The sequence below is a fragment of the Danio aesculapii genome, chromosome 11 (assembly GCF_903798145.1).
Source record: "Danio aesculapii chromosome 11, fDanAes4.1, whole genome shotgun sequence".
Classification (NCBI taxonomy): domain Eukaryota; kingdom Metazoa; phylum Chordata; class Actinopteri; order Cypriniformes; family Danionidae; genus Danio; species Danio aesculapii.
In genome coordinates, this window is record NC_079445.1 from 16,799,793 (window position 1) to 16,826,478 (window position 26,686).

The window sequence follows — 26,686 nt, forward strand, 5'->3', positions numbered from 1 at the left end:
TTTGCATAAAGTTGAAGGATTCTCAACTTGTCGCATCACTCAACACACCCACCTGGTCGCCAACGGTCCCCGTCACTCGTGTAGATGGACATCGCTCACTCTCCGTTTAAATGAATGGTCGCTTGTCGCTTTGCCACTGCGAGTCACTTGTAGTGTGAATGAGGCTTAAAGTGACGTTGGTGAAGTAGTAACGGTTTCTGCTGTTCTGACATCAGCTACAGATTTGAATAAATGGAGGAAGAAAGTAATTCCTCATTCAAAAGGATTTTTAGACTCTCGTGTTTGATTATCTTGTTTACATACACGATTATGCCGTCGAACTGTTGTATAAACGCAATATCACACTCGTAGGTGGGCTACATGGCAATATATATTGTGCCAACGGACGCCTCCCACCAGTGCTGAAATACAACCATAATCGCACTTGCACTCGTGCTTATATATATATATATATATATATATATATATATATATATATATATTTTTTTTTTTTTTTTTTTTTTTTTTTTTTTAATAAAAAAGTATTGTTATTTATTATTAATCAATATTTTTTTTTGATATGTTTATTAGTTTGATTTTTAATTATAAATATATATATATTTACAGCATTCTTTGCCTATATTTACTGTACAAAGAGTGTCAATATTATTGGAGGGCACTGAAATCACTGTAATCCCCCCCTATGAAGTCTGTACTCACCTGCAGTCGCTGACCTGATCCTGGCTCTCTGTACACTCACACTTCGGCCCCACGAAACCCGGATCACACACACACTCTCCACACTCCAGCGCCCCGCGGCCTCGGCTGCAGAAGCTGCTGTTGGTTTCGGGTGTCTGATGGCAGCTACACACACACTGAGACTCCAGTTCGATCTCTAGGGCATCTTGGAAACCCACCGGCCGCAAAGAAAACCGCCGAGGACCACCAAGACAGCCTTTTATCTCCACCGTAACGTTAAAAGATACCTGAGAGGAAATTAAAAGAAGACTTCAGAGAAGATCACCATACCGTTCAAATCATTTTCAAGGAAAACATTTTTTCAACATTTTCAAAGCATGTCCAGCTTGTTTGGTTAGGTTTGTTTTTGTCTGTCAACTGGTTTGATTATGTATACAAGAAATTACCTTACCTAAACTATAAAAATATTTACTACTACACTGTAAAATGCTGGGTTCCACAAATTCCTCCATGTTGTGACCAGTGACTTGGTGATTTGGGGGCTCTAAGTAATTCCAGGTACAAGCATTGAAACTTAAAACATTCTTTTTCTCTATAGATATATTTTTTTCTGTAGATTTAGTTTTGTTGTTGTTTTGTTTTTGTTTTTTTAAAATAATCTGCATGTTAAAAATGTTTTTTAAGTGGAACCTTTATCTTCTTAATATAAAATTAAATACTATAAATTCACAGGTAAAAAACACATTTACAAACTATGTACAGCCATAGTAATTTGACATTAAAATTAATGTAAATTAAACATTAAAAGAAGTAATTAAACATTAAAATCTTAATGGTTATAGACAAATTTTACAACATATCATAGAAAATTAATAAAAGAGCTATAGTATATGATTAATACTTCCCGGGGAACTATGCGGCTGCTTACCTCACTTATTAAGTCCACCCCACTTGTAACAACACAAATCTATTAATTTAACTTAATGGTTTTATGTTCAATTCAGGGCGACGCGATGGCACAGTAGGTAGTGCTGTCACCTCACAGCAAGAAGGTTGCTGGTTCGAGCCTCAACTGGGTCAGTTGGCGTTTCTGTGTGCAGTTTGCATGTTCTCCCCGCGTTCGCGTGGGTTTCCTCCGGGTGCTCCGGTTTCCCCCACAGTCCAAAGACATGCGGTACAGGTGAATTGGGTAGGCTGAATTGTCCGTAGTGTATGAGTGTGTATAGATGTATCCCAGAGATGGGTTGCAGCTGGAAGGGCATCCGCTGCATAAAACATGTGCTGGATAAATTGGCGGTTCATTCTGTTGTGGCGACCCCTGATTAATAAAGGGACTAAGCCGAAAAGAAAATGAATGAATGAATGTTCAATTCACTTAAATTTTTAAAATGTATTAAGTTGTCAAAAAAATATTAAGAATTGTGTTTTTTTAACTCATTGTTAATAAGTAGTTTGAACAAGCAGCAAAAGTAATTTTAGGTGACTTTACTTAAGCTTACTTTACTTAAGCGATTAGTTGGCTTTACTAAAAAAAGTTAGCAAACCTTTTATTTTTAAAGCGATTATTTGACTTTATTTTGAAAGTGTAAGTAAAACAGTTGACTTAAAATTATAAATCAAATGAATTTTGTTAATAGTTAGTTAAGACATCTTAAGTAACAACAGGTTTACTCACTTTTTTAAGTAAAGTCAACTTGTCACGTTAAACGTAATGGGTTTTACTCACTTTTACTCACAGTAACTTTTACTAGTAACTCTTAACTAGTTTACTAACAAGTAACTAATCACTTTTTACAGTATATCAACCCCATAATGGACTCAAAATATATATTTTTGTATTCTGTTTTGGACTCTGAGAATCATTATTTCATAAAAGGAGTCATAATTTAATGTTTTTAGATTAAAACCATAGCTGATCAGCAATATCTCATTAATGAGTTACTGTGAAAGAAAAATAAAGTTTTTAACCATGTAACATTTATTCATTAAAATTGTATACATTCCAAAGACAATTACCAAAGACACATTACTGTATTGTATGTACCAGTATTAAACCCACTGGAATTGAGGTGATTTATTTATTATTTGAACTATGGTTTAACAGAAAAGTTTATGCACAATAAATCAATTTTACTATCAAAAAAATTATCAATAGAAAATAGATCAATAACTAATAGACAGGCTTACATATGTATGTTAATCAACAAAATTCAGTTATGTTTTAATGTACAAGGCAGTGAAGTGTTACTGTAAGTGAATGAAGATATAAATCACTGACCACTTCACCAGCTTTGACATTGGTGCAGTTTTTATGTCCGGGTGTGATGGTCCCGTCCTGACAGAGAGCTGTGAAGGACATCTGCAGACCCTCGGTGTTGCCCAAAACCTCCAGGTCAATCTCTGATCTCAGTTCCTGATAGTCAGATAAAAGAACTTCTTTAAAGTGTGTCACTTATTGAGTGCTTTATATACTCTCATTTGATTATTACAGGTTATTAATAAGACAGGGTGATCAGGCCCACTGTGAACTGACTAATAAAACAAAAATAAAACTGCAAGATAATAACAGTGAGTATTACGAGAGGCAGTAAACTTAACTAATTAATCTAGAAAGATCTGCTGAAAAAGTAAACTAAATTAAAAAAAACAAAAACTAAACCAAAAACAAAAAGCAACAAACATAGTGAAAAACAAATATATGGGCTTACAGAGAGATAAAAGCGATAGTCTCTTTAAATTTCTATACACCACAAACCAAACAAAAAACCAAACAAAAAACTAAACTAAGAACAAAATAATGAATAACATTATGAACAAAAACAAAACAAAACCTGTGAGTAACAAAAAAAGCACTTCGCTAGTCTCTCAGTTTTTCTGTTTGGAAAAAAAGAACTAAACTAAAACCAGAGCTACAAATAAAATTACAAACATACAAACAAAATTAAAAATGAATCTGAGATCATTGAGTAAAAATAAAGGCAATTAAACTAGTTGACAAAAATTTCTAAAAAGCTACAATGGAAAGGAAATTAGAACTAAATAAAAAAAGACACAGCAAAGCAACAAACAAAACAACTACAGCTAAACAAAAAACAGAACTGAAAACAAAACTGCAAAATCATAAACAAGATTAAAAATAAAAACATGCGATTCTAGAGTGATGAAAGTGATGAATTTAGTCTATTTTATATACAGCTCAAACAAACAAAACAAAAAGCACACCTAAAGATAAAACAAAACTAAAAAGAAACCTGTCAGATCATCGACAAACAAGAGAGACATCACAGTAGTCTCTACAGCTCTCTAAAGGGCTACAAACTAAATTAGAAACAAACTTAAAAACTAAATTAAAAATACATCTGCAGATATCACTGAGTGGCAACACAGAAATAAAATAGTTCACCAAATATTCTATAAAGCTGAAATGGAAAGAAAACAGAACTAAAATAAAATAAAATAAAAAAACATAGAAAAGCAACGAAGAAACAAACAAAACTAAAAGCAAACCCGTGAGATCAAGGAGAGATAAAAGAAATATTATTTTCAATACTTTTCTACACAAGTAAAACTAAAAAAAAAAAACCACACACACAACTGAAAACAAAACTGCAAAATCATAAACAAAACAAAAAACAAAACCATGAGATTTCAGAGTGATGAAAGAGATTAAATTTTAGTTTATTTTTTATACAGCTCAAACAAAACAAAACAAAAAACACAACCAAAGACAAAACTACACTAAAAAGAAATGAGAGACATCAAAGTAGTTTCTACAAATCTCCAAGCTTCCAAAACCAAACCAAACAAAAATAAATAAAAACAATCAGTGGTGTTAAACTAACACTATCATGTATAAAATTGTGTTCAGTCGTCATTACTCATACTGTCGTCATACTGCATTCCATCAGAAATAAATTCTTATATATAAATGTAAAACTATGAAATAATAATATAATTCATTCATTTTCTTTTCAGCTTAATCCATTTATAAATCTGGGGTCGCCACAGCGGAATGAACCGCTGTGAGGCGATCGTGCTACCCACTGCGCCACTGTGTCGCCCCATAATAATATAATAATTATTACAAAATAAATGATTAAAACCTTGTCAATTCAACAATGTTCTATAAGTTATGCAGTACACCTGAGCAGGCCATCCTGTGTCAGAATGACTCACATGCTGAATCAGCAATGCAGGCACACCAGGTACCAACATGTCCAGAGCATTTCTGACGGTCAACTTCACTTCAAATAGACCATTCTAGCATATTTACAGACTTCACACTCCATTAAAACAGCAGCAGCATTGTGCACCTGTGTCAGGTCGGTGGATGTGAGTTTCTGGGGGCTCAAATGAAGATTAGAGAGCAGGAAGAGAGGAGAGAGAGTGGGGGATGGAGAAACAGATGAAGAGATCAAACAACAGCTGAAGAACGAGTGCAGACACGCTCTCTGAACACTGAGATGAGAAAGAAGAAGTGGGAATGCTGAACGGAGGCGATACATGGGAAAAATCATTCTCTCACAGTCAATCATCAGTTGGAGTTTTGTGCAATTTACACATAAGGTGTCATTCACATAAAACAAGAACTCTTTGATATATAAACATATAAGGCTTTATTTAAGATTTCATTGACCTTATAAAAAACTTGTATGTATGTAAAATGTATATAGATAGATAGATAGATAGATAGATAGATAGATAGATAGATAGATAGATAGATAGATAGATAGATAGATAGATAGATAGATAGATAGATAGATAGATAGATAGATAGATAGATAGATAGATAGATAGATAGATAGATAGATAGATAGATAGAGTTGAAGTCAGTATTATTAGCCCCCCTTTGAATTTTTTTTTTTTGGCTAGAAGAAAAGCAGTTTTTAATTTTTTAAAAACCATTTTAAGGTGGAAACTATTAGCCCCTTTAAGCTACATTTTTTTTTCGATAGTCTACAGAACAAACCATCATTATACAATAACTTGCCTAATTACTCTAACCTGTCTAGTTAACCTAATTAACATAGTTAAGCCTTTAAATGTCATTTTAAGCTGTATATGTCTTAAAAATATCTAGTAAAATATTAAACAGGGGGGCTAATAATTCATGGGGGCTAATAGTATATATATATATATATATATATATATATATATATATATATATATATATATATATATATATATATATATATATATATATATATATATATATTTAGAGAGAGAGAGAGAGAGAGAGAGAGAGAGAGAGAGAGAGAGAGAGAGAGAGAGAGAGAGAGAGAGAGAGAGAAAGAGAGAGAGGAAATCACTTTTAAAATTGTTGAAATTAACTTCTTAGCAATGTGAATTACTAACTTTAGATCTTTTCAACTAGGACATTTATAAACTATCTTCATGAAACATCATACATATCTTTACCTAATTTTCAAATAATTTTTGCCATTGAAAGAAAATTCAATCATTTTGACCCATGCGTATTTTAACCAATGTATTTTGCATTATATATTTTGGTTATTTATTTTTTTGGGGGGTGGAAATTATTTATAAAATTATCAATAAAAATATTTTTTACTTTAATACTTATACAAACAAACAAATAACAAACAAACTTGCATACATGAATGAATGAATGAATGAATGAATGAATGAATGAATGAATGAATGAATGAATGAATGAACAAACGAACGAATAAATAAATGAATGAACGAATAAATAAATGAATGCACACATGAAAAAAAACTAAACTGTGAAAATGAATCCATATTTATTAAATACAACTGATTTTTCACTCAAAACATTTGAAATCTTTTTTATATACCTTGTCATTTAAATAAAGATTAAAAAGGTAATCATAAAACCACAAATTTAATTTTTAATTTTAAAAAACGTCTGAACTCTCCTCTCTCTCTTTCTTTAAATGTAGTTTATTACAAGGTTGAGTACAAAAACCTTTTAAATAAACTGCCAGTACATTTTCTGTTATTTTACAGAATTATTTCTCTACATAGTATTTCTTATACAACACATTACTAAAATGTAAAGAAAAGTCACTTTGTTGAACTGTAGAGTTGATTTTTCAACATCAAATCAGTCCCATAACTCAATTTTCAACCCTAATAAAAGGAAAACACTTGTGAATCACAAAATATGGAAATGGTTATTGATATTTTTACAGTGTACATACAGTATAGGACAATTAGCAATAAAAGCTTGGTAATGCCCAATTAAATAGACATTAGAATGTTAAAACGGCAACCACATCACACAACCAAATTGGAGCATATTATTTGGCAATTTGATCATGTAATACCTATATACTGTAAGTGTAATCTGATTATTACATTTTTCAACATGTAATATAATTACAAGGTTTCAATGTAATGCAATAAGTAAATCAGTTATCAGTTCTGTAATATTGATTATCTTCATTTATTCATTCATTAATTCATTCATTCATTTCTTCATTCATTCATTTTCCTTCGGCTTATTCTCTATTTCACAGGTCGCCACAGCGGAATGAACTGTCAACTATTCCAGCATAGGTTTTATGCACCGGATGTCCTTCCAGATACAATCCAGTACTGGGAAACACTCATACACACTCATTCACACACACACTCATGCACTGAAGACAATTTAACTTGTTAAATTGCGCCTGGTGTTTGTAGCTTTTTGTTTGTAGTGTTTGTAGCTTTAGCCTGCTAGCACCTGCTTTAGCCTGCTGGCACCGCTGGTCAGCTAAAGCTACCAACCTCTTTTCACTCACTTATTACTTTTTCTCACTTACTGGCTTTGCTCTTCACCTTGTACAATGTCGCTTGCGTGTCTGTCCTTGAGTGCAGGAGAGGCATCGATGGAGGCGCTGGAGCTGGAAGCAGTGGAGTCCCAGATTCGCTCGCTGGAGACGAAGCGAGAGGGCATCAGGGCTCTGCTCTGAACCTGTACTCGCTCGTCTGAGGTAAGTGTTCGATACAACGACAATCCCCCTGCCTCCTCAACCCCGTGTGCTTCTCTGTCCAGGCCCAGCGCACCGAGGACGCGGTTCGCCCAGGCGTCGTTCACGCCGACACCCAGCTACCACGGCCCCTGGGTGTAGCCGCGTAAGGTGCTTACCTGGTCCCGGGGCAGAACGTCTCCTCCTCCGGTGTTCGAGATCCCCACGGAGAACCGCTTCGCCCCTCTCCGCGAGACGGGTTGCGATGTGGCCATCATTGGCGATTCAATCGTGCGCCACGTCCGCTCCGCTTCCTCCAAAGGTAACAAAGTACGCACTTTCTGCTTCCCTGGTGCCCGAGTTAAGAATATTTCTGCACAGATACCTACTATCCTGAGCGCTGCCGAGAGCCTCGGTGCCGTCGTCCTCCACGTGAGGACGAATGACACCGGGCTCCGGCAGACGGAGATCCTGAAGAAAGACTTCAGGAGCCTGATCGAGACGGTTCGACGCACCTCGACCGCCACGCAGATCATCGTTTCTGGATCGCTTCCTACCTACCGCCGAGGAAATGAAAGGTTCAGTAGACTTTTTGCTCTGAATGAATGGCTATTAACATGGTGTGAAGAACAGCTTTTCCGCGCTGACGGGCTGAACCCCAGTCGAGCTGGAGCTGAAGTCCTGTCGGACAACATCTCCAGAATACTTCGCTCTATCTGACTAGTAAGTAAAAACTCACAAAATTCACAATTTAGCCATACAGAGTCCTATTCATCCCACATAAATAACAGTAATGCAAACCTAGCTAACCCCATAGAGACTGTGTCTGTTCCTCGCATTATTAGATCAAGAAATAAACGTACTGTGTGCTCCAGAAATAATCTATTAAGAATTAAACCAGAAAAACCACTAAAAAGTGAAAATACAAATTTCATGAAGCTTGGTCTCCTAAACATCAGGTCACTAGCACCTAAAGCACTTATCATAAATGAATTAATAACAGATAACAATCTTAATGCACTCTGTCTCACTGAAACCTGGCTGAAACAAAATGACTATATTAGTTTAAATGAGGCAACTCCTCCAGGATTCTTATATAAACATGAGGCTCGTCAAACTGGTCGTGGTGGTGGAGTCGCGTCAATCTTTAGTGATATTCTTAATGTTAATCAGAGAAACGGACTTACGTTTAGCTCCTTTGAAGTATTAGCGCTTAATGTTGTCCTTCTAAACACTATGCAAAAACCTATGTTATCTCTCGCTCTAATCACCATATATAGACCCCCAGGACCCTATGTCAATTTTCTAAAAGAGTTTTCTGATTTTATCTCTGACTTACTAGTTAAAACTGATAAAATACTAATTGTAGGAGACTTTAACATCCACATAGATGATGCTAATGACACATTAGGGCTCGCATTTATGGACTTACTGCTCTCACTAGGAATAAAGCAAAATGTTATTGGTCCAACCCATCGCCTAAAGCATACACTAGATCTAATTCTGTCTTATGGAATTGAGGTCATTGATGTAGACATTATACCACAAAGTGATTATATTACAGACCACTACCTCTTACTATATAAGCTGTGTTTACCTGAAATTAGCAGATCCGCTCCAATATATCGCCCTAGTAGAACTATTGTTCCATCCACTATAGATGAATTTATAAATAACTTACCTGATCTTTCTCTACTTCGAAATGCACCCGCAAACGCAAATGACCTTGATGTAGTAACCAGCAGTATGGATGCCATCTTTACTAGCACTCTAAATACCGTGGCACCCATCAAACTAAAAAAGGCTAGAGAGAATAAAACTACACCATGGTATAATAGTCATACCCGCGCTCTCAAAACAGCAACCCGTGCCCTGGAACGTAAATGGAAAAAAACTAATTTAGAAGTCTTTAGAATTGCATACAAAGACACTATGTCCAGCTATAGGAGGGCTTTAAAATCTGCCAGGGCTGAGCACCTCCGCAAACTGATAGAAAATAATCATAACAATCCTACATTCTTATTTAACACCATTGCTAAATTAACAAATAATCGGTCATCTTTGGAACAAAACGTTCCACCGCAAATTAGCAGTGATGACTTCATGAATTTTTTCAGTGATAAAATAGAAGGCTTTAGACAGAAAATAGGAGATATTAAACTTTCTGCACCGCCTTATACTTCAGATCCAGTAAACACGCCACTGAATCTAAATAACCTACAGTGCTTTAAAATCATAGAACAGGAAGAGCTAGACAAAATTATAAATAGCTCTAAATCAGCTACGTGTATATTGGACCCAATTCCAACAAAGTTATTAAAAGAATTGCTATCTGTTATAGGAGAACCTCTTCTTAACATTATCAACTCTTCTTTATCTTTAGGCCATGTTCCAAATCCTTACAAGTTATTAAACCTATTATTAAGAAACCACAACTGGACCCCAGCAACTTAGCTAATTATAGGCCTATTTCAAATCTTCCATTTATATCTAAAATACTAGAAAAAGTTGTTTCTGCTCAATTATGCTCCTTTCTGCAGATAAACAATGTTTTTGAAGTGTTTCAGTCAGGTTTCAGAGCTCATCACAGTACAGAAACTGCATTAGTGAAAATAACCAACAATTTACTCTTAGCTGCTGACCAAGGGTGCATCTCGCTATTAGTTCTACTCGATCTTAGTGCGGCATTTGACACCATTGACCATGGTATCCTTATTAATCGCTTAAAGTCTACAGGTGTCCAGGGACAGGCCCTACAATGGTTTAAGTCATACTTATCTGACCGTTACCAGTTTGTGAATATTAATGGACAGCCTTCACAAATCAGCCCAGTAAAATACGGGGTGCCTCAAGGATCAGTTTTAGGCCCATTTGCTGTTTACAATATACATGCTACCCCTGGGAGACATTATTAGAAGACATGGGATCAGCTTTCACTGCTATGCAGATGATACTCAATTATATATTTCAACTAAACCTGACGAGACGTCTAAACTGTCCAAGCTAACTGAGTGTATTAAACATGTTAAAGACTGGATGACCAACAATTATCTTCTCTTAAACTCAAACAAAACAGAATTATTACTTATTGGGCCTAAATCCTGCACACAGCAGATCTCACAACTCGACCTACAATTAGAGGGATACAAAGTTAGCGTTAGCTCTACTATAAAAGATCTGGGTGTCATATTAGACAGCAATTTAACTTTTAAAAATCATATATCCCATGTCACAAAAACTGCTTTCTTTCATCTGAGAAATATCGCTAAGTTACGAAGTATGCTATCCATCTCAGATGCAGAAAAGCTAGTCCATGCTTTTATGACTTCTAGGCTGGACTACTGTAATGCTCTGTTTGCTGGCTGCCCAGCATCCTCTATTAACAAACTTCAATTAGTACAAAATGCAGCTGCCAGAGTTCTTACCAGGTCTAGAAAATTTGATCACATCACCCCAATTTTATGCTCCTTACACTGGCTGCCTGTTAAGTTTCGTATTGAATTTAAAATATTGCTTCTTACCTACAAAGCTTTAAATAATCTAGATCCTGTTTATATAACCAATCTTCTGTCTCGCTACAATCCAACTCGCTCTTTAAGGTCTCAAAACTTAGGGCTTCTGGTAGTACCTAGAATAGCAAAGTCGAGTAAAGGAGGTCGAGCCTTCTCATATATGGCTCCAAAACTCTGGAATAGCCTTCCTGATAACGTCCGAGGCTCAGACACACTCTCCCAATTCAAAACTAGATTAAAGACCTGTCTGTTCAGTAAAGCATACACTTAGTGCACCACTTAGGGGGCTCCCACACAGGTTATGCATCTTGTTGATATACACTGTGAACATCAGCTACGCTAATTATTTTCTTTATTCTCCATTTCCACCTGGGGATACTCTTCCCGAGGCCCTCAGACTATGCAGAGCCACTGATTCGATCCAAGACCAACGACGAGATGAACCAAGGTTTCCATATCCTGGACCAGGCCGAATCCCGAGCAGCTACTGTGATGGTCATGGAAGAGTGGAGAACATGAGACTGATTCCTGTGACGCTCCAGGGACAGACGAGTCTTCGCTGAGGCCAGCTTCCAGCCTCCGCCACTGAGACTGCAGCTCTGCTCAAGACGTTTGGCCAGCGGAGAAATTAAAATGGTCGTGCCCAACTGAGCCTGGTTTCTCTCAAGGTTTTTTTTCTTCACTTCCGCCATTAGTGAAGTTTTTTTCCCTCTCCGCTGTCGCCACTGGCTTGCATGGTTCGGGATCTGTAGAGCTGCGCATCGTTGGATTTGCCCTTCAATATTTGGACTCTCAGTAGTGATTATTAAACCACACTGAACTGAGCTCAACTGAACTGAACTTAAACACTACAAACTGAACTACACTGTTCCTATTTACTGTGACCTTTTATGTGAAGCTGCTTTGACACAATCTACATTGTATAAGCGCTATACAAATAAAGGTGAATTGAATCGAATTGAATTGAACTTACCCAATTGACTTCTATTGCATGTAATTACTGTGGGGGAAACCGGAGCACCAAGAGGAACCCATGCGAACCTGTGAGGCAACAGTGCTAACCACTGAGCCACCACCGCAGCCCCCATTTTAAGTTCAATCCACTTAAATTTGTAAAAACAATTAGGTTAGCTTAATCTATTTGTGTTTGATCAACATGAAGAAATTGTGTGGAACCAGCATTTTTTACAGTAAAATAAACCCTCTGTAAATCCTCTGACATCACTCTCTTTAACCTCATTACACCTTGTGAAGACTAGCATGTGTTCTCGTACCTTATATGAGGTCATGATGAGCTCCAGAATGTTCCTGGAATCGGATGCCAGGACCCCCACAGTAGCACCAGGAATCAGACTTGCATAATTCTGCCAAAAAATGCAAAAGAAAGTGGTTAAACATCAACTTCAAACTGGAGAACAGCCACAGAATCTGAGATGAACGCGAGCGATAAAGAGCAAGAGAAGGAGAGCACAGAAAACATGAAATATTTGTGTCAGGAGAGGTCGGCCTGGGTGATGTGATAAAGGCTGTGTTTGAACATGTTATATGGAGAGCTGAATACACTAGTGATTCACACATTGATATTTTTTATTCTTTCACACACACACACACAGAAAAAAACACATGGCTTTTGTTCGCCTCGTTGTGGTCTAAAATTAATAAACATGAGAGGGAGAAAAATCTAATTTTTCTTACCTCATAGTTTTGTTTCTGATCTTTAGTCACAGCGAATATGAGGAGAATATTGTTTTCAACCAGTTTGTCAACAAGCTGGCCCAAAGTTGGATACTCCTACATGTAGACAGTGAAAAAAAAAGTTGTAGAGTCAGGGAAGTAAAATAAAATATGTAAAAAATATATAAAAAAAAATAAATAAATAAAATATATATATATATATATATATATATATATATATGCAATGTATAACATGTATAAAAGCATTTACAAGCAAATGTAAAACTCTAATCAAAGGTTTCAAAATACTTTTAGGTAAAACGAATTTGGTTAACAATAAAAGCTTTGTTAATCCCCAATTAAATAAACATTAAAATGTTAAAACAGCAACCACATCACACAGCTAATGTCCTCTATGTTTAGAATAAAATTTGCGCAAATTATCTGAGCAGTTTGACCATGCAATCTTTAAATAAGTAACTGTATCTGATCTATCAAGAAATAATATTTACACATTTTTATATAATATTATAACAAGTAATTTGACTACAGTATCCAGATAGCAATACATTAGAAGCCAGCTGTTCTATTGTTTATCCTACATATAAATATACACTCACTGGCCACTTTATTAGGTACACATTACTAGTAGCGGGTTGGACCCAATTTTGCTTTCAGAACTGCCTTAATCCTTCATGGCATCGATTCAACAAGGTACTGTAAATATTCCTTAGAGATTTTGGTCCATATTGACATAATAGCATCATGCAGTTGCTGCAAATTTGTCAACTGCACATCCATGATGCAAATCTCCCATTCCACCACATCCCACAGGTGCTCTATTGGATTGAGATCTGAGAACTCATTGTCATGTTCAAGAAACCAGTCTGAGATGATTCGTCTTTATGACATGGCGCATTATTCTGCTGGAAGTAGCCATCAGAAGATGGGTACAACTGTGGTCATAAAAGGATGGACATGGTCAGCAACAACACTCAGGCAGACTGTGGTGTTGACATAATGCTTAATTGGTTCTAATGGGCCCAAAGTGAGCCAAGAAAATATCAGCCACACCATTACACCACCACCACCACCAAGCCTAAATTGCTGATACCATGCAGGATGGATCCATGCTTTCATGTTGTTGATGCCAAATTCTGACCTTATCATCTGAATGTCGCAGCAGAAATTGAGACTCATCAGACCAGGCAACGTTTTTCCAATCTTCTATTGTCCAACTTTGGTGAGCCTGTGTGAATTGTAGCCTCAGTTTCTTGTTCTTAGCTGACAGGAGTGACACCCGGTATGGTCTTCTGCTGCTGTAGCCCATCCGCCTCAAAGTTCAACGTGTTGTGTGTTCTCGGTTGTAACGAGTGGTTATTTAACTTACTGTTGGCTTTCCATCAGGTGGAACCAGTCTGGCCATTCTCCTCTGACCTCTGGCATCTACAAGGTATTTGCGCCCACAGAACTGCCGCTCACTGGATATTTTCTGTTTCAGACCATTCTCTGTAAACCTCTGTAAACAACATGGTTGTGCGTGAAAATCCTAGTAGATCAGGAGTTTCAGAAATACTCAGACAAGCCCGTCTGGCACCAATTATCATGTCATGTTCAAAGTCACTTAAATCACCTTTCTTCCCCATTCTGATACTCAGTTTAAACTGCAGCAGATCATCTTGATCTTGATTAGAAAATTGGTCAGTTAACAGGTAGTTGGACAGGTGTACCTAATAAAGTGGCCGGTGAGTGTACACATTATACACTGAAAAAAATATTTATTGGACTTACTGAATTTGTCTTTTAGGATAAGTGGTCACAAACAATTTATATGGACTAAATTTAAAACTAATTACATTTTGTAATTAAAATAAACTTTATTTGTTTGTTTAAATTCAGCCCATATAACTCATTTGCAACCACTAACCTTTTAAAAAAAAGCAAATCCAATGAATCTTTTTTCAGTGTATATGTATTTATAATGAAAAATGACTAGAGTTTATTTTCAATTATAATTTAACCGGGAATATTCCTTTAAGTGATCCAAATGTCCTGACAGCTCAGGAACTGAAGCTGCAGTCTTCACCTTACCAGGTGGGCAGCCATGGAATACTCATTATTGCTGTCCAGGTGACATTCTCCGTCATTTGGCACAACGATGCCGGACATTTTACTGTCCATCCCAAAATGAGAATCAGCATCGCTCACGAACACCAGCAGCTTCATGGAGTCGTTTCGCCAGCCAATCTTATCCTGAAGAGATGGATAAAGTTCAGAATCAAGCGCATGAGAGATAAAACATTTCTCCCTTAAAAGCATCAAATGTTCCTTTTAAAGAGATAGTTCACCCAAAAACGTATACTCAATCTCTATTTACTTAAACTGCTGAGTTTCTTTCTTCTGTTAACACACAAAAGATGATATACTGATGAAAAACAGCCATTGACTTCTATAGCTTTTTTATTTCTAATATGGATGTCAACATCTGCTTATTTCCAACATTAATCAGAATATCTTCAAATTCAAAAAAGTTTAGAATCACTCGAGTTTGAGTAAAATGTAATTGAGTGAATGTAAGTAAGAGAGTCAAAAGTACTTGATTTTTTCATGTACTTAAATTGTACATATTATGTGTCCAAACAAGTGCTAATAAAATTTATACAACAGGTCTGTCTGGTTCTCAAATCTGATTGGCTGATAGCCATGCGATATTCTGCAATAACAGCTCTTGTACAGCCTCCTCAACCCTTGTGTATTACTCCACCCACATAGAGTGACAGCAGATCAATAAACACAACAGTTTGACAAATATTGCAGCTGTTAGACAACATAATATACTTTTAAGGCTTTTGTAAGTGAGATTGTAGTTGTTTAGATTGCAACTATGCAGTTTATTAATAAGGATAGTCCCTATTTTAAATATTTATCATTTCAGAGATTCAGCTAGTCGGCGGCCATCCGCCTGTCATACTCAGCTGCGCCACAAGATGGTGACAGAGGCTGCATAATAAGTCCTTAGGAGAAAATAACTCAGCATTAATTTCAAACTACAGCTGATCAAATCATTATAAAACAGGTAAATTACTTTCTAAGTTGATCTCTCCCTTTTGTATGTTGTAGTGCTGTAATTATATCATAGTAATGTCTCAATACTGATGGCATTTCATGACGTTCAGCCTTATAATCTTAAAATGTGAGTAAAATCACCTGTTTTGTCAGCACTTTAGACATTATTCTAGAGAATCATTCAAATACTAGCTCTAAAGTGACATGGGTGAAGTATTAATGGCTTCTGCTGTTCTGACTTTCGGCTGCAGATGTTAATGAATGGTGGAAGAAAGTAGTCCCTCATACAATTTTTTTTTGAGACTCTCCATGTTTGATTTTCTTTTTTATTTACATGATTATGCAGTCGAACTGTTGTATAAACGCAATATAACACTCATAGCAGTGCGATATGGCTGTATATCAATATACAGCCATATTACACTGCTATGAGTGTGACATTGCTCATGTAAAACATAGCCAGGGGTGTACATAATGTTTTTGGCCAAGATTTATCTTTTGAGCCAAAAATTTTAAGATCATAAAAAAGATGTTTTATAAATTTCCTACAAGACACATATCAAAACAATTTATTATTTCAACTTTTAAATGGTTTTTTTTTAGATTTAGATTTTTTAAACCCTCAGATTCTGGGCAAATACTCTTACAAAGTATACATAAGTTTATATATACAGCTTTCAGGGGATGTTTAACTCTCAGTTTCAAAAAATGTACTCTTATGTTTTTGTGGTCCAGGTTGACATATTTTAAAATACCCTTGATGAGATTTTCATGTACCGCCATAACTTAGATTACTATATGCGGGACTGCTGCTGCTTTCACATTTAGCTTTTAGCTTTCACATTTGGCTTTCACATTTAGCTTTCACATCTAGCTTTAAATTATACTGAACCCCCACCCCCCAAGTTTAAATTTTAACTTGTAGTTTCTTTTTCAATATGCTAAAATTGAGCAGAACAGCCATCTGTTTATCAGATTGTAATGTTCATTCGTTCATTTTCCTTCACTTAGTCCCTATTCATCAGGTGTCGCCACAGTGAAATGAACCTCCAACTTATCCAGCATATGATTTACACAGCGGATGCCCTTCCAGCTGCAACCCAGTACTGGAAAAATGATTGTAATGTATGAGTTCAAATAAATGAGAGTCATTTCTGCTGAAGACGGGCTGAAATTATATAAACTTTTTTCTACTTACAGTGCATCAGTTATGCTTCTTGTAAATGCATAAATACACTGTTTGACCAACTCATCATTCATTTATTAATTTTCCTTCGGCTTAGTCTCTATTTCAGAGGTCGCCAAAGTGGAATGAACCCGCCATCTATTCCAGCATATGTTTTATGCAGCAGATGCACTTGCAGCCACAACCCAGTACTAGGAAACACCCATACACAGTCACTCACACACACTACGACCAATTTAGTTTATTCAATTCACCTATAGTGCATGTCTTTGGACTGTGGGGGAATCCAGGGCACACAGAGAAAAACCTATGCCAACACAAGGAGAACATGCACACTCCACAAAGAAATGCCAACCGGGACTCGAACCAGCGACAATAGAAACCTTCCTAAAAGTAAGCGTATACCAGAATCAGTTTTAATTTATTTATTAATGATTATGGCTCATATGATGATTTAAAATGGTTCAGTAAAGTCAGAATTTAAGTTTAATATCTTTACTTTGAGTTTACTTACAGCTGCCCACATTCTCCTGCCAAGTTTGTTTTTTAATACAGTTGAATTATTAGCCCTGCTGAATTAATAGCCCCCCTGTATATTTTTCTCTCCAATTTCTGTTTAATGGAAAGATTTTTTTCAACACATTTCTGAACATAATAGTTTTAATAACTCATTTTTAATAACTGATTTCTTTGATCTTTGCCATGATAACAGTACATAATGATTTACTAGATTTTTACTAGACAATAGTATTCAGCTTTAAGTGCAAAGTAAAGGCTCAACTAGGTTAATTAGGTTAAGTAGGCAAGTTAGGGTAATTAGGCAAACTATTGTGTAACAGTTGTTTGTTCTGTAGACAATTGAAAAAAATATTGCTTAAGGAGGCTAATAATATCGACCTTAAAAATGGTTTTAAAAAAATAAAAACCTGCTTCTATTCTAGCCGAAATAAAACAAACAAGGCTTTCTCCAGAAGAAAAAAAAATTATAGGAAATACTGTGAAAAACGCCTTGCTTTGTTAAACATTATTTGGGAAATATTTTAAAAAGAATTCAAAGGAGAGCTAATAATTTTGACTTTAACTGTTTCACAATTTTTGCACATTGGTGTATGTACATTTCCGCCCTTTTTGTAAATCAGACTCCTGGTCCAATTTTTTGTGTGAATCAAATGTGCACCTGCCTAATGTGCACCCCTGATTATACATGTACTAAAGCAGTGTTTCTCAACCACGTTCTTGGAGGACCACCAGATCTGCACATTTTCCAGGTCTCCTTAACCAAACACACCTGATTCAGATCATCAGCTCATTAGCACAGACTGAAAGACCTGTAATGGTGTGTGACAGACAAAGGAGATATCGAAAACATGCAGTGTTGGTGGTCCTCCAGGAACGTGGTTGAGGAACACTGATCTAAAGGAACCTTATTTGAAAATGTTTCCCAAAATACACACACAAAAATGTAAACAATATTAAAGTGAATAAATTGTGTAAAGCAACTCACCCCACAGACCGCGGCCTGCATGATGGCATCAAAACCACACTCGGGAATGTCAATGTTCGCCGATATCTGCTGCTTGGAGATGATCTCATTAAACCTGTCAGTGCTGCTAGTTAACGACAGGAGGTGTCTGTATCCAAATGTGGGAAGACATTCTATATCAACACTCCTGTAAAAAGAGAAAAGGCTTTCTATTGTCTGAAACAGTTCATCAATCACCTCTAAATGGAAGATGATGCCATGTGACGTAATGCACAGGTCATAAATACGATTGGTCGAAATTAAACCTAACACAGGCTGTCACAATTCATCTCACTTTCTGGGTTTACACTGGCAGACACTTTATATCTGGTATGTTTTCGGGAATCACCTGCAGGGATTGGCCAGCTCTTCGCGGGTTATCTTGATGAACGGCAGAACGGGTTTCTCCACAAATGAGCCAAATCCTAGTCTAAATTTACTGGTAAGATTAGCCATCTCTTTGAGAGCGTCGAACCCAAGTCTTTGATCATTTTTAGATCATCAAACATGGACGCCGACAAGTCCATCAGGTAATAAATGTCCACCGGATGGTCCTCCGGTTGCTGCACTTGAATCTGAAAAGTCAGCTGATTTCCTGTGGAAGAAAAATGACAGATGAAGCGCAAAATGGCACATTGTAAGATTCCAGTGTGGTATAATTTTTTCCAGGTCAGAGTGCTTCGTTAAGCGCCCACTTTAAGCTGTAGACTTGATGTAGTTTGTCTGTAGTTGATTTGTTTTTTTGTCTCCAAATGACTAAATCTTTTTAAAGTTTCTGTCAGGGGAAGCCCCGCAGCTGGTGTGGGTTGACAGAGACATTTCTTTGATTTTCAAATCTGTGTCACCCATTTGTACCTGGTCTAAGCTGGAGGCGCATCTTCTGCGGTGCGATGTATGACACATTGGTGTGGCCGGAGCTCTTTCCTAAACCTTGATCCTTCAGCACTTTGACGTTCGTGATGGGAAATTCCACAAATTCGCCAGAGCATCCCTTCTGAAGAAGAGCCTCCGGTGTGTCACACCTCTCGTCAATTGGGAAAAAATCTGTGAAATTCTACATAAATATTTTGAATATTGGTTAATTATTTTGGATTATTTTCTGAAAATATATATATATTTAATTATAAATATATAATATTTTTCATCACATTATCCATTAGAAATTTGTCTTTGGACCCTTCACAGATCACAAAACCGAAATACAGCTCATTTACGAAACATAAAAACATTAAATAAACAAAATAAAACAATAAAATAAACAGCTACTTGGGACAAAATGGGACAAACTATTTTTCAGTGATCTTAACTGATAAAAAGATGGATTTAAACAAACATGTCACTGTACAATGCTAATGTTATATCATATTATGAAATAATTTTGAAAGCAAAATGTGCTAAGGAGATGCTGTTACCTGTAGTGTGCACCAAGCACACTGCGGCCCGAGCTGCAGACAGTCGTCACAAGAGAGAGCACTTATCTGAGAACACGTCCCTGCACATACACAACAGCACAGAGTGGTTTGTGGATGTGGTTCACTCTTCTCAATGCAACTAATGTTTCTCACGCAACATCAAAACCAAAAAAGTCAGCTGATATTTCTGCTCTCTGCCAAAACATATTCTGTGCAAAAAAGCACTTGTATAGTTTTTGCTTCCCTTGCAAGAACTGAAGTAATGCATCTTATTTAAAATGTATTTATACTTTTCTGTTTTATAATATATATATATATATATATATATATATATATATATATATATATATATATATATATATATATATATATATATATATATATATATATAAAATAGATTTTTTTCCCATAACTTTTATCAATTGGGTGAAGTTTTGTTCCTCTGTCACTGTCACCAGTGGCTTGCTTGGTTTGGGATTTGTGGAGCTGCGCATCAATGGATTTTCTCTTTAGTGTTTGGACTTTCAGCAGTGACATTTAAACCACACTGAACTAAACTAAACTGAACTTCAGCTCTGAAACTGGACTGACACAATTTCAATTTACTAAAACTTCTATGTTAAGCTGATTGATACAATTTACATTGTAAAAAGTGCTATAGAAAAACATGAGATCAATTGAATGTAAACAAGAAGTGACATACACCAGGTGAACTGGAGCTAGGCATTTTGAGTTTAAAACAGCTTACACTGTAAAAAAAAAAAAAAAAAAAAAAAAGTGGTTTGTGGCTTGTTCCCAGAATGCAATGAGGCATGAATATGTATAGCATACTTTTTTCCTCATACTTCTACTTCTTTTTTGTATTTGTTGTCATATTCATTAACTTTCTTGTCACAGCATGATAAGCCTATTAAAATGATCACTGTTTCATGTACAAACATACTGTAATTTTCAATATCTTGTAAATGTTTCCATAATTAAATGTCAGAATTTTGAAACAAGAACATAGCTACAACTGTTAGTAATATCTGATAAGAAGTACAATTCTACAAAACATGAGACGACCCTATAATGTCTCAACAGGTAAATGTTATACAGTTTTCTCAGATTTAATAAATCTATATAATTTTATTGATGAGTTTCATTGCAAACTTCTGCATTCAATTGTTCTAAATGATCAATAATTTAACTCCGGAATTAAAATTGAAGAGGAACGAAACTGCACGATGTGTAGCCTATGTTTATGATTGACCAAATATCTGAGTCAGTCTTACCTCCGACAGAGTCGAGCCAGAAGTAAGGACAAGGCAGAGTGAAACAATCCCCATTAGTCCTCGCGGTTTCTGATCACACGAGAAAAACAACACAGTTCTATTCTCAGGCAAACAACCGCGGGATGCGATCATGTAGCGCGAGCTCACCTGGACGAACAGACTGAGAGTCAGCGCGTGCGCTTACCTGCCCACCTTTAATGCACTTCGTACAAATAGAACACAACAGGTTAAGCGCACCCTCACTGGGGGCTAAAATCGCACACAGATACATATGTCACAGCCTCTCCAGTGCACTTCACTTGTCGTTTATAACAAAGACATCAGGTTAACATTAAAATATTTACATATAGTGCTCATTTAGTCATTTTTATTCATAAAATGCTGACGTATTTCTATCTTGTTAAATTGTGCAGTACAGTGGCACTTTCTACGGTAATGTTTTCCACTCAGATGTCTTCTCAGTTCTGTTTAATGTGGTAAAAGCTGAGACACTGAGAGTGAGACTTGCTCCCCCATGTTAAAAATACATTACATGTAATTTATAGTCAATAGTAGGCTATATTGTTTTGAACAATATACTGTACAACGTGTATTTTTTTTACTACTATAGCTGTTGTAGTACAACAGCAAAGTCAGAATTACCACAACAGATTAATTTAATGACTTACTATAGTATAGTACAAAAAACTTTAGGACTTACTATACTATATTATTTCTCACATGTTACCTTGAAAACTGGAAAATGAGCAAAACATATTAAATTGTTTGTCTTCAAAGGGAAAAACCTCAATTACTAACAAAATTAAACATGATTTTACTATGGTAGAAGTGCAGTAAAGCCATGGGTTTCTGAGGTATTGAATGGTAATGATTATATAATTACAGTTTTACTATAAATATTGTTAGAAAACCATGGCAAATTTGTGTTCATCGTTGTTTAACTGCAATACTTTTTGTTAATAGTAATAATAATAATAATAATTATTATTATTATTATTATTATTATTATTATTATATGGCTAAAAATAGCACAAGCACAATCAAAGTCAGGAAGTTGTTTTGTTTGTATTTTACACAACTACACACACCACACGCCGATTGTAAAAAGCCTAATATGGTCACACAGACTAGTCAATGCAATGAACTGCAGCTTGTTAATTGGACTCTAGTGTGAACTTGAGGGGAGCAGGCTTCCTATCACCATGGTACTGGTTAAACATTAAATGATTAAATGGGAAGAAAGTTGTGTGAAATGATGCAGCCTGCTGGTTTATTTTACATTGAATTTATCCAAGTATTATATAATATCTAAACAAATGTAATTAACAGCCATTTATCTTCCACACTGCACATTATAGATATAAACAAGTTATGTTTCATAGAGGTCTGCTTACAATTGCAACACATTTTCCAGTGACATTATTTAAAAATTGTATGTTTTTGTTTGACAGCACACATTTTGTTTTTGCTCATTTTATTTTGTAGGCTATATGGTACATGTTTACATTTTTACTTGTTTGCACACTTATATTATAAACACTGGAAATCAATTTGTTGCTGCTTTGCATTTTAAGTTGAATCAGATTACATTTGCAAGTCATTTCAGTTGACTTTAAGTTAATTAAAACTTGTGTAACTTAAACCTGAATTTTAACATAAAAACCCATGCATTTTTGACAGTGTATTGTCAGTTTCTTATAAGTTAATTTTACCTTCAATGCTTTAATACATTAAACTTTGATTCCAGTACAACTGAAAAAGAAAATTTATAACTTTCCATAAATAATATTTAAATAAGTGCTTGATGTATGGACTTTGTCTACCATTGTTGTTAACTTAAATGTAACCGTCGTGGTTGATGAAACATTTGTAAATGTATTGTAATGCTGTTATGCCAATGATTGATCAACAGTTAAAATGAAACGTTTACCTCTTCCCAATAGAGAAAATCAGCAACAATCAAGAATGCATGATTATATGGTGTCAGGATTAGCAATTAAAAAATGTCATTATACTGGGAGTCAATGCACAAAAACAGCCATGAACATAATGAAAAGGTAAGTAAATTTGCATGAGTGTATTGAGTGCGTTTGAGTGTGTTGTTGAATTTTTGAAAAATTTTAAAGCATCTTCCTATATGTCAAAATAAGATGTTACCAAAATCATTCCATTTGCTCAACACAGAGAAAGTTGTGGCTAATTAAGTCTCAAAATCGTCCCAGAGTGGATGAAAACACTCCGTACATAAGGGTTAATAAATATATATGTACTTTAAATGAATAATGATAACATACTTAAAATACACTTAATGACAAAAGTCTTGTCGCCTATCCAAGTTTAGGAACAACAAATTGATCATTAGTTGATCATTAAATGAATGGCAAAGACCTCTAGATTATGCTTATTTTACCTAAATAAATAAGATCATGCCTTAATTTTTAATTATTTAATTAGGACAGTAAGGTCTGACTTTGCTTATACAAAATTCCTGCCACTTAACAGAAATAATGTACAGTAAATATAATAAAGTCATAGTGCAGTGGAAAAAGAATTAATATTGTGTATGACTCCCATGAGCTTGGAGGACTGCATCCATACAGCTCTTGCAGTGATTCAAATAACTTATTAATAAAGTCATCTGGAATGGCAAAGAAAGCGTTCTTGCAGGACTCCCAGGGTTCATCAAGATTCTTTGGATTTATCTTCAATGCTCAATAATGTTCATGTCTGGTCACTGGCTAGCCAATCCCAGAGCACTTTGACCTTGCTTTCAGGAACTTTGATGTGGAGGGTGAAGTATGAGAAGGAGCGCTATTCTGCTGAAGAATTTGCCCTCTCCTATGGTTTGTAATGTAATGAGCAGCACAAATGTCTTGACACCTCAGGCTGTTGATGTTGTCATCCACTATGCAAAATCTCTCGCACTGAATTTAACCCCTAATCATGATTTTTCCTTCACCATACTTGACTGATTTCTGTGAGAATATTGGATCCATACAGGTCTTCTGCAGAATATGTAATGATTTGGGATGCAGTTCAACAGATGATTCATGGAAACCACTTTACCAAATGATAAACTAGAAGTCAAGTTATTTTTTCTTTCTCTTACAACTGGGATCATTGACAAGACTTTTGCCATGTAGTGTAGTGATTTTTAAACCACACTGAACTGAGCTTTACTGAACTGAACTTAAACACTAAAAACTGAACTACACTGTTCCAATTTACTATGGCCTTTTATGTGAAGCTGCTTTGACACAATCTACATTGTAAAAGCGCTATACAAATAAGGTGAATTGAATTGAATTGAATAGTATTGATTTACTATAAGGGGGGAATCAGACTTGAGATTCCAGTTTGACTCTCCTGTCTGGCATCAGATCATGAGGGCTTTACTGTCTCCCTTTGGCAGTCACCCAAATGTCACATTTGCACATAAAACATCACCTGTCACTTATGCTGGCAGCACTAAATATGAATGATTGCTTCATGTTTAATAATGTTTTGTTTTTGCAAACTGCTATCAGTATGAACTCCACATAAATGTTTATCTTTTACTGTTTAGTTGATTACTGCACTGTATTATTTATGTCCACACGCATTAGTTAAATGTAATTAGAACTGACAACAAGCCTTTAGCAAACATCGAGGTTAACCTCAGGCTATGCAATGAATCATGCCTTATCAGCACTTTATTATAGATGTCAAGCACCTGCTCGATCCCATCACAACACAGCTTATATAGGAAAAACACCTTTCAATAGGTTTTAAAGTATATGGGTTCCACAATCCCGTCTGTTAGGAATCAATTCAGTTAATATGTAAATTTTGCAGTACACACTCTTTGGATGACCTTTAAACTTTTTGTATAGTATTGTTTTTATATATATATATATATATAATATATATATATATATATATATATATAAGGTCAGAAGTTCATACGCTGTGTAAAACATGCTGGATAAGTTGGCGGTTCATTCCGCTGAGGTGACCCCGGATTAATAAAGGGACTAAGCTGAAATAAAAATGAATGAATATATATATATATATATATATATTATATATATATATATATATATATATATATGTGTATATATATATATATATATATATATAATATATATATATATATATTATATATAAGTGTATATATATATATATATATATATATATATATATATATTATATATATATATATATATATATATATATAAATCCATAGGGAACAGTCTGATTCTTTAGCAAAGCCTTGGGAATCCCATGGCCTTGAGAAATATTAATATTTGCTGAGTGTGGTTACATGTGACACATTCCTCTGAATGGCTGAAAGCAGGTGTGGTGCATGCATGCATGCGTGTGTGTGTGAGCCCGCCTGGCTGCAAAGAGCGTGATTCAGCCTCTGTCTGAGACCACAGAAAACACAGACGTACATAGATAAAACAATGTCAATGTTTAACCGTCAGGTCCTGTAAAATGAGCACAGGTCATTGGTTTCATATTTCAGAAGAACGACTGTATGTAATGATTAACATACGAATGTTAGGATTGTCAATCGGTGTGACCTCAGGATGCATTACTGTTACAGATGAATTGTTTCATTTTTTTGCACACACAACTCAAGGGTAGTGTGTGGATATATTGTATCTCAGATGTTGCACTACCTAATAGTCTTGGTTATGTATCAAAGTATCAGCTTGTGTTTTTTAAACTGAAATTCCTTGGCATCTTGGCAAATCCGAGCACAGAGACATTGTTGAGATGTCTTCTGAAATTGTAGAGGAGATGAGTGTGTGATTATTGGGGATTATTTATTGGGAGAACTGATGTTGGAAACTGATGCCATTGAAATCCATAATTGGAAAAAAATACCATGGAAGTTACTGGGTAAAAGTTCAACATTCTTCAAAATATCTTCTTTTATGTTAACTGAAGAAAGAACCGCAAACAGGTTTGGATGAAGTAAAGGAGTAAATCTTATTTTGGGATGAACTATTCCTTGACAACAGGTTTCAGTTTACCTTTTATATATTGAACTATGGAGACCAAATTGCACAACAACAATATTTTATGCACATTGCTTTTGCAATTTTTATTTCCTGAAGAATTTCTTAATGCAACTTATCTTTTTGTTCAGATTTATCTTCAGTAATGAGCGAGCACACTTAAACCCATCTTCCAAGAAGTTGTTTTGGCTTGTCTTGAATTACTAATCAGTTTTTACATTCAAACTATTTTAGGCCTTTAGATTGTTGCAGTGTACGTAACTCAGTACCTGTGTGACTTGTCACATCCATTCATAGCTCCTAATAAATGCACACCCTGATGATCTGATGCAGAAGAGTAGACAGACAGGTAAACAGAATCGTAAACAGATTCATTTTTTGAGCTTTATATAATTGCCACTGAACCACTGAAGACACATGG

General features: G+C 35.5%; 1 protein-coding gene across 1 annotated transcript in view; it reads right to left on the bottom strand.

Annotated features, from left to right (window-relative positions):
- The window catches only part of itgb6 (integrin, beta 6), a 36,483-nt gene extending 15,056 nt beyond the window's left edge, over nucleotides 1-21,427 (bottom strand). Inside the window, 12 exon segments of the mRNA XM_056467687.1 lie at nucleotides 700-965; nucleotides 2,957-3,091; nucleotides 12,400-12,489; nucleotides 12,821-12,916; nucleotides 14,891-15,052; nucleotides 18,556-18,721; nucleotides 18,923-19,037; nucleotides 19,040-19,168; nucleotides 19,429-19,627; nucleotides 19,986-20,065; nucleotides 21,260-21,328; nucleotides 21,407-21,427. Of these exon segments, the coding sequence (XP_056323662.1) occupies nucleotides 700-965; nucleotides 2,957-3,091; nucleotides 12,400-12,489; nucleotides 12,821-12,916; nucleotides 14,891-15,052; nucleotides 18,556-18,721; nucleotides 18,923-19,037; nucleotides 19,040-19,168; nucleotides 19,429-19,450 (1,181 nt within the window). The 5' untranslated portion in view covers nucleotides 19,451-19,627; nucleotides 19,986-20,065; nucleotides 21,260-21,328; nucleotides 21,407-21,427.
- Nucleotides 21,428-26,686: the final 5,259 nt, after the last annotated feature.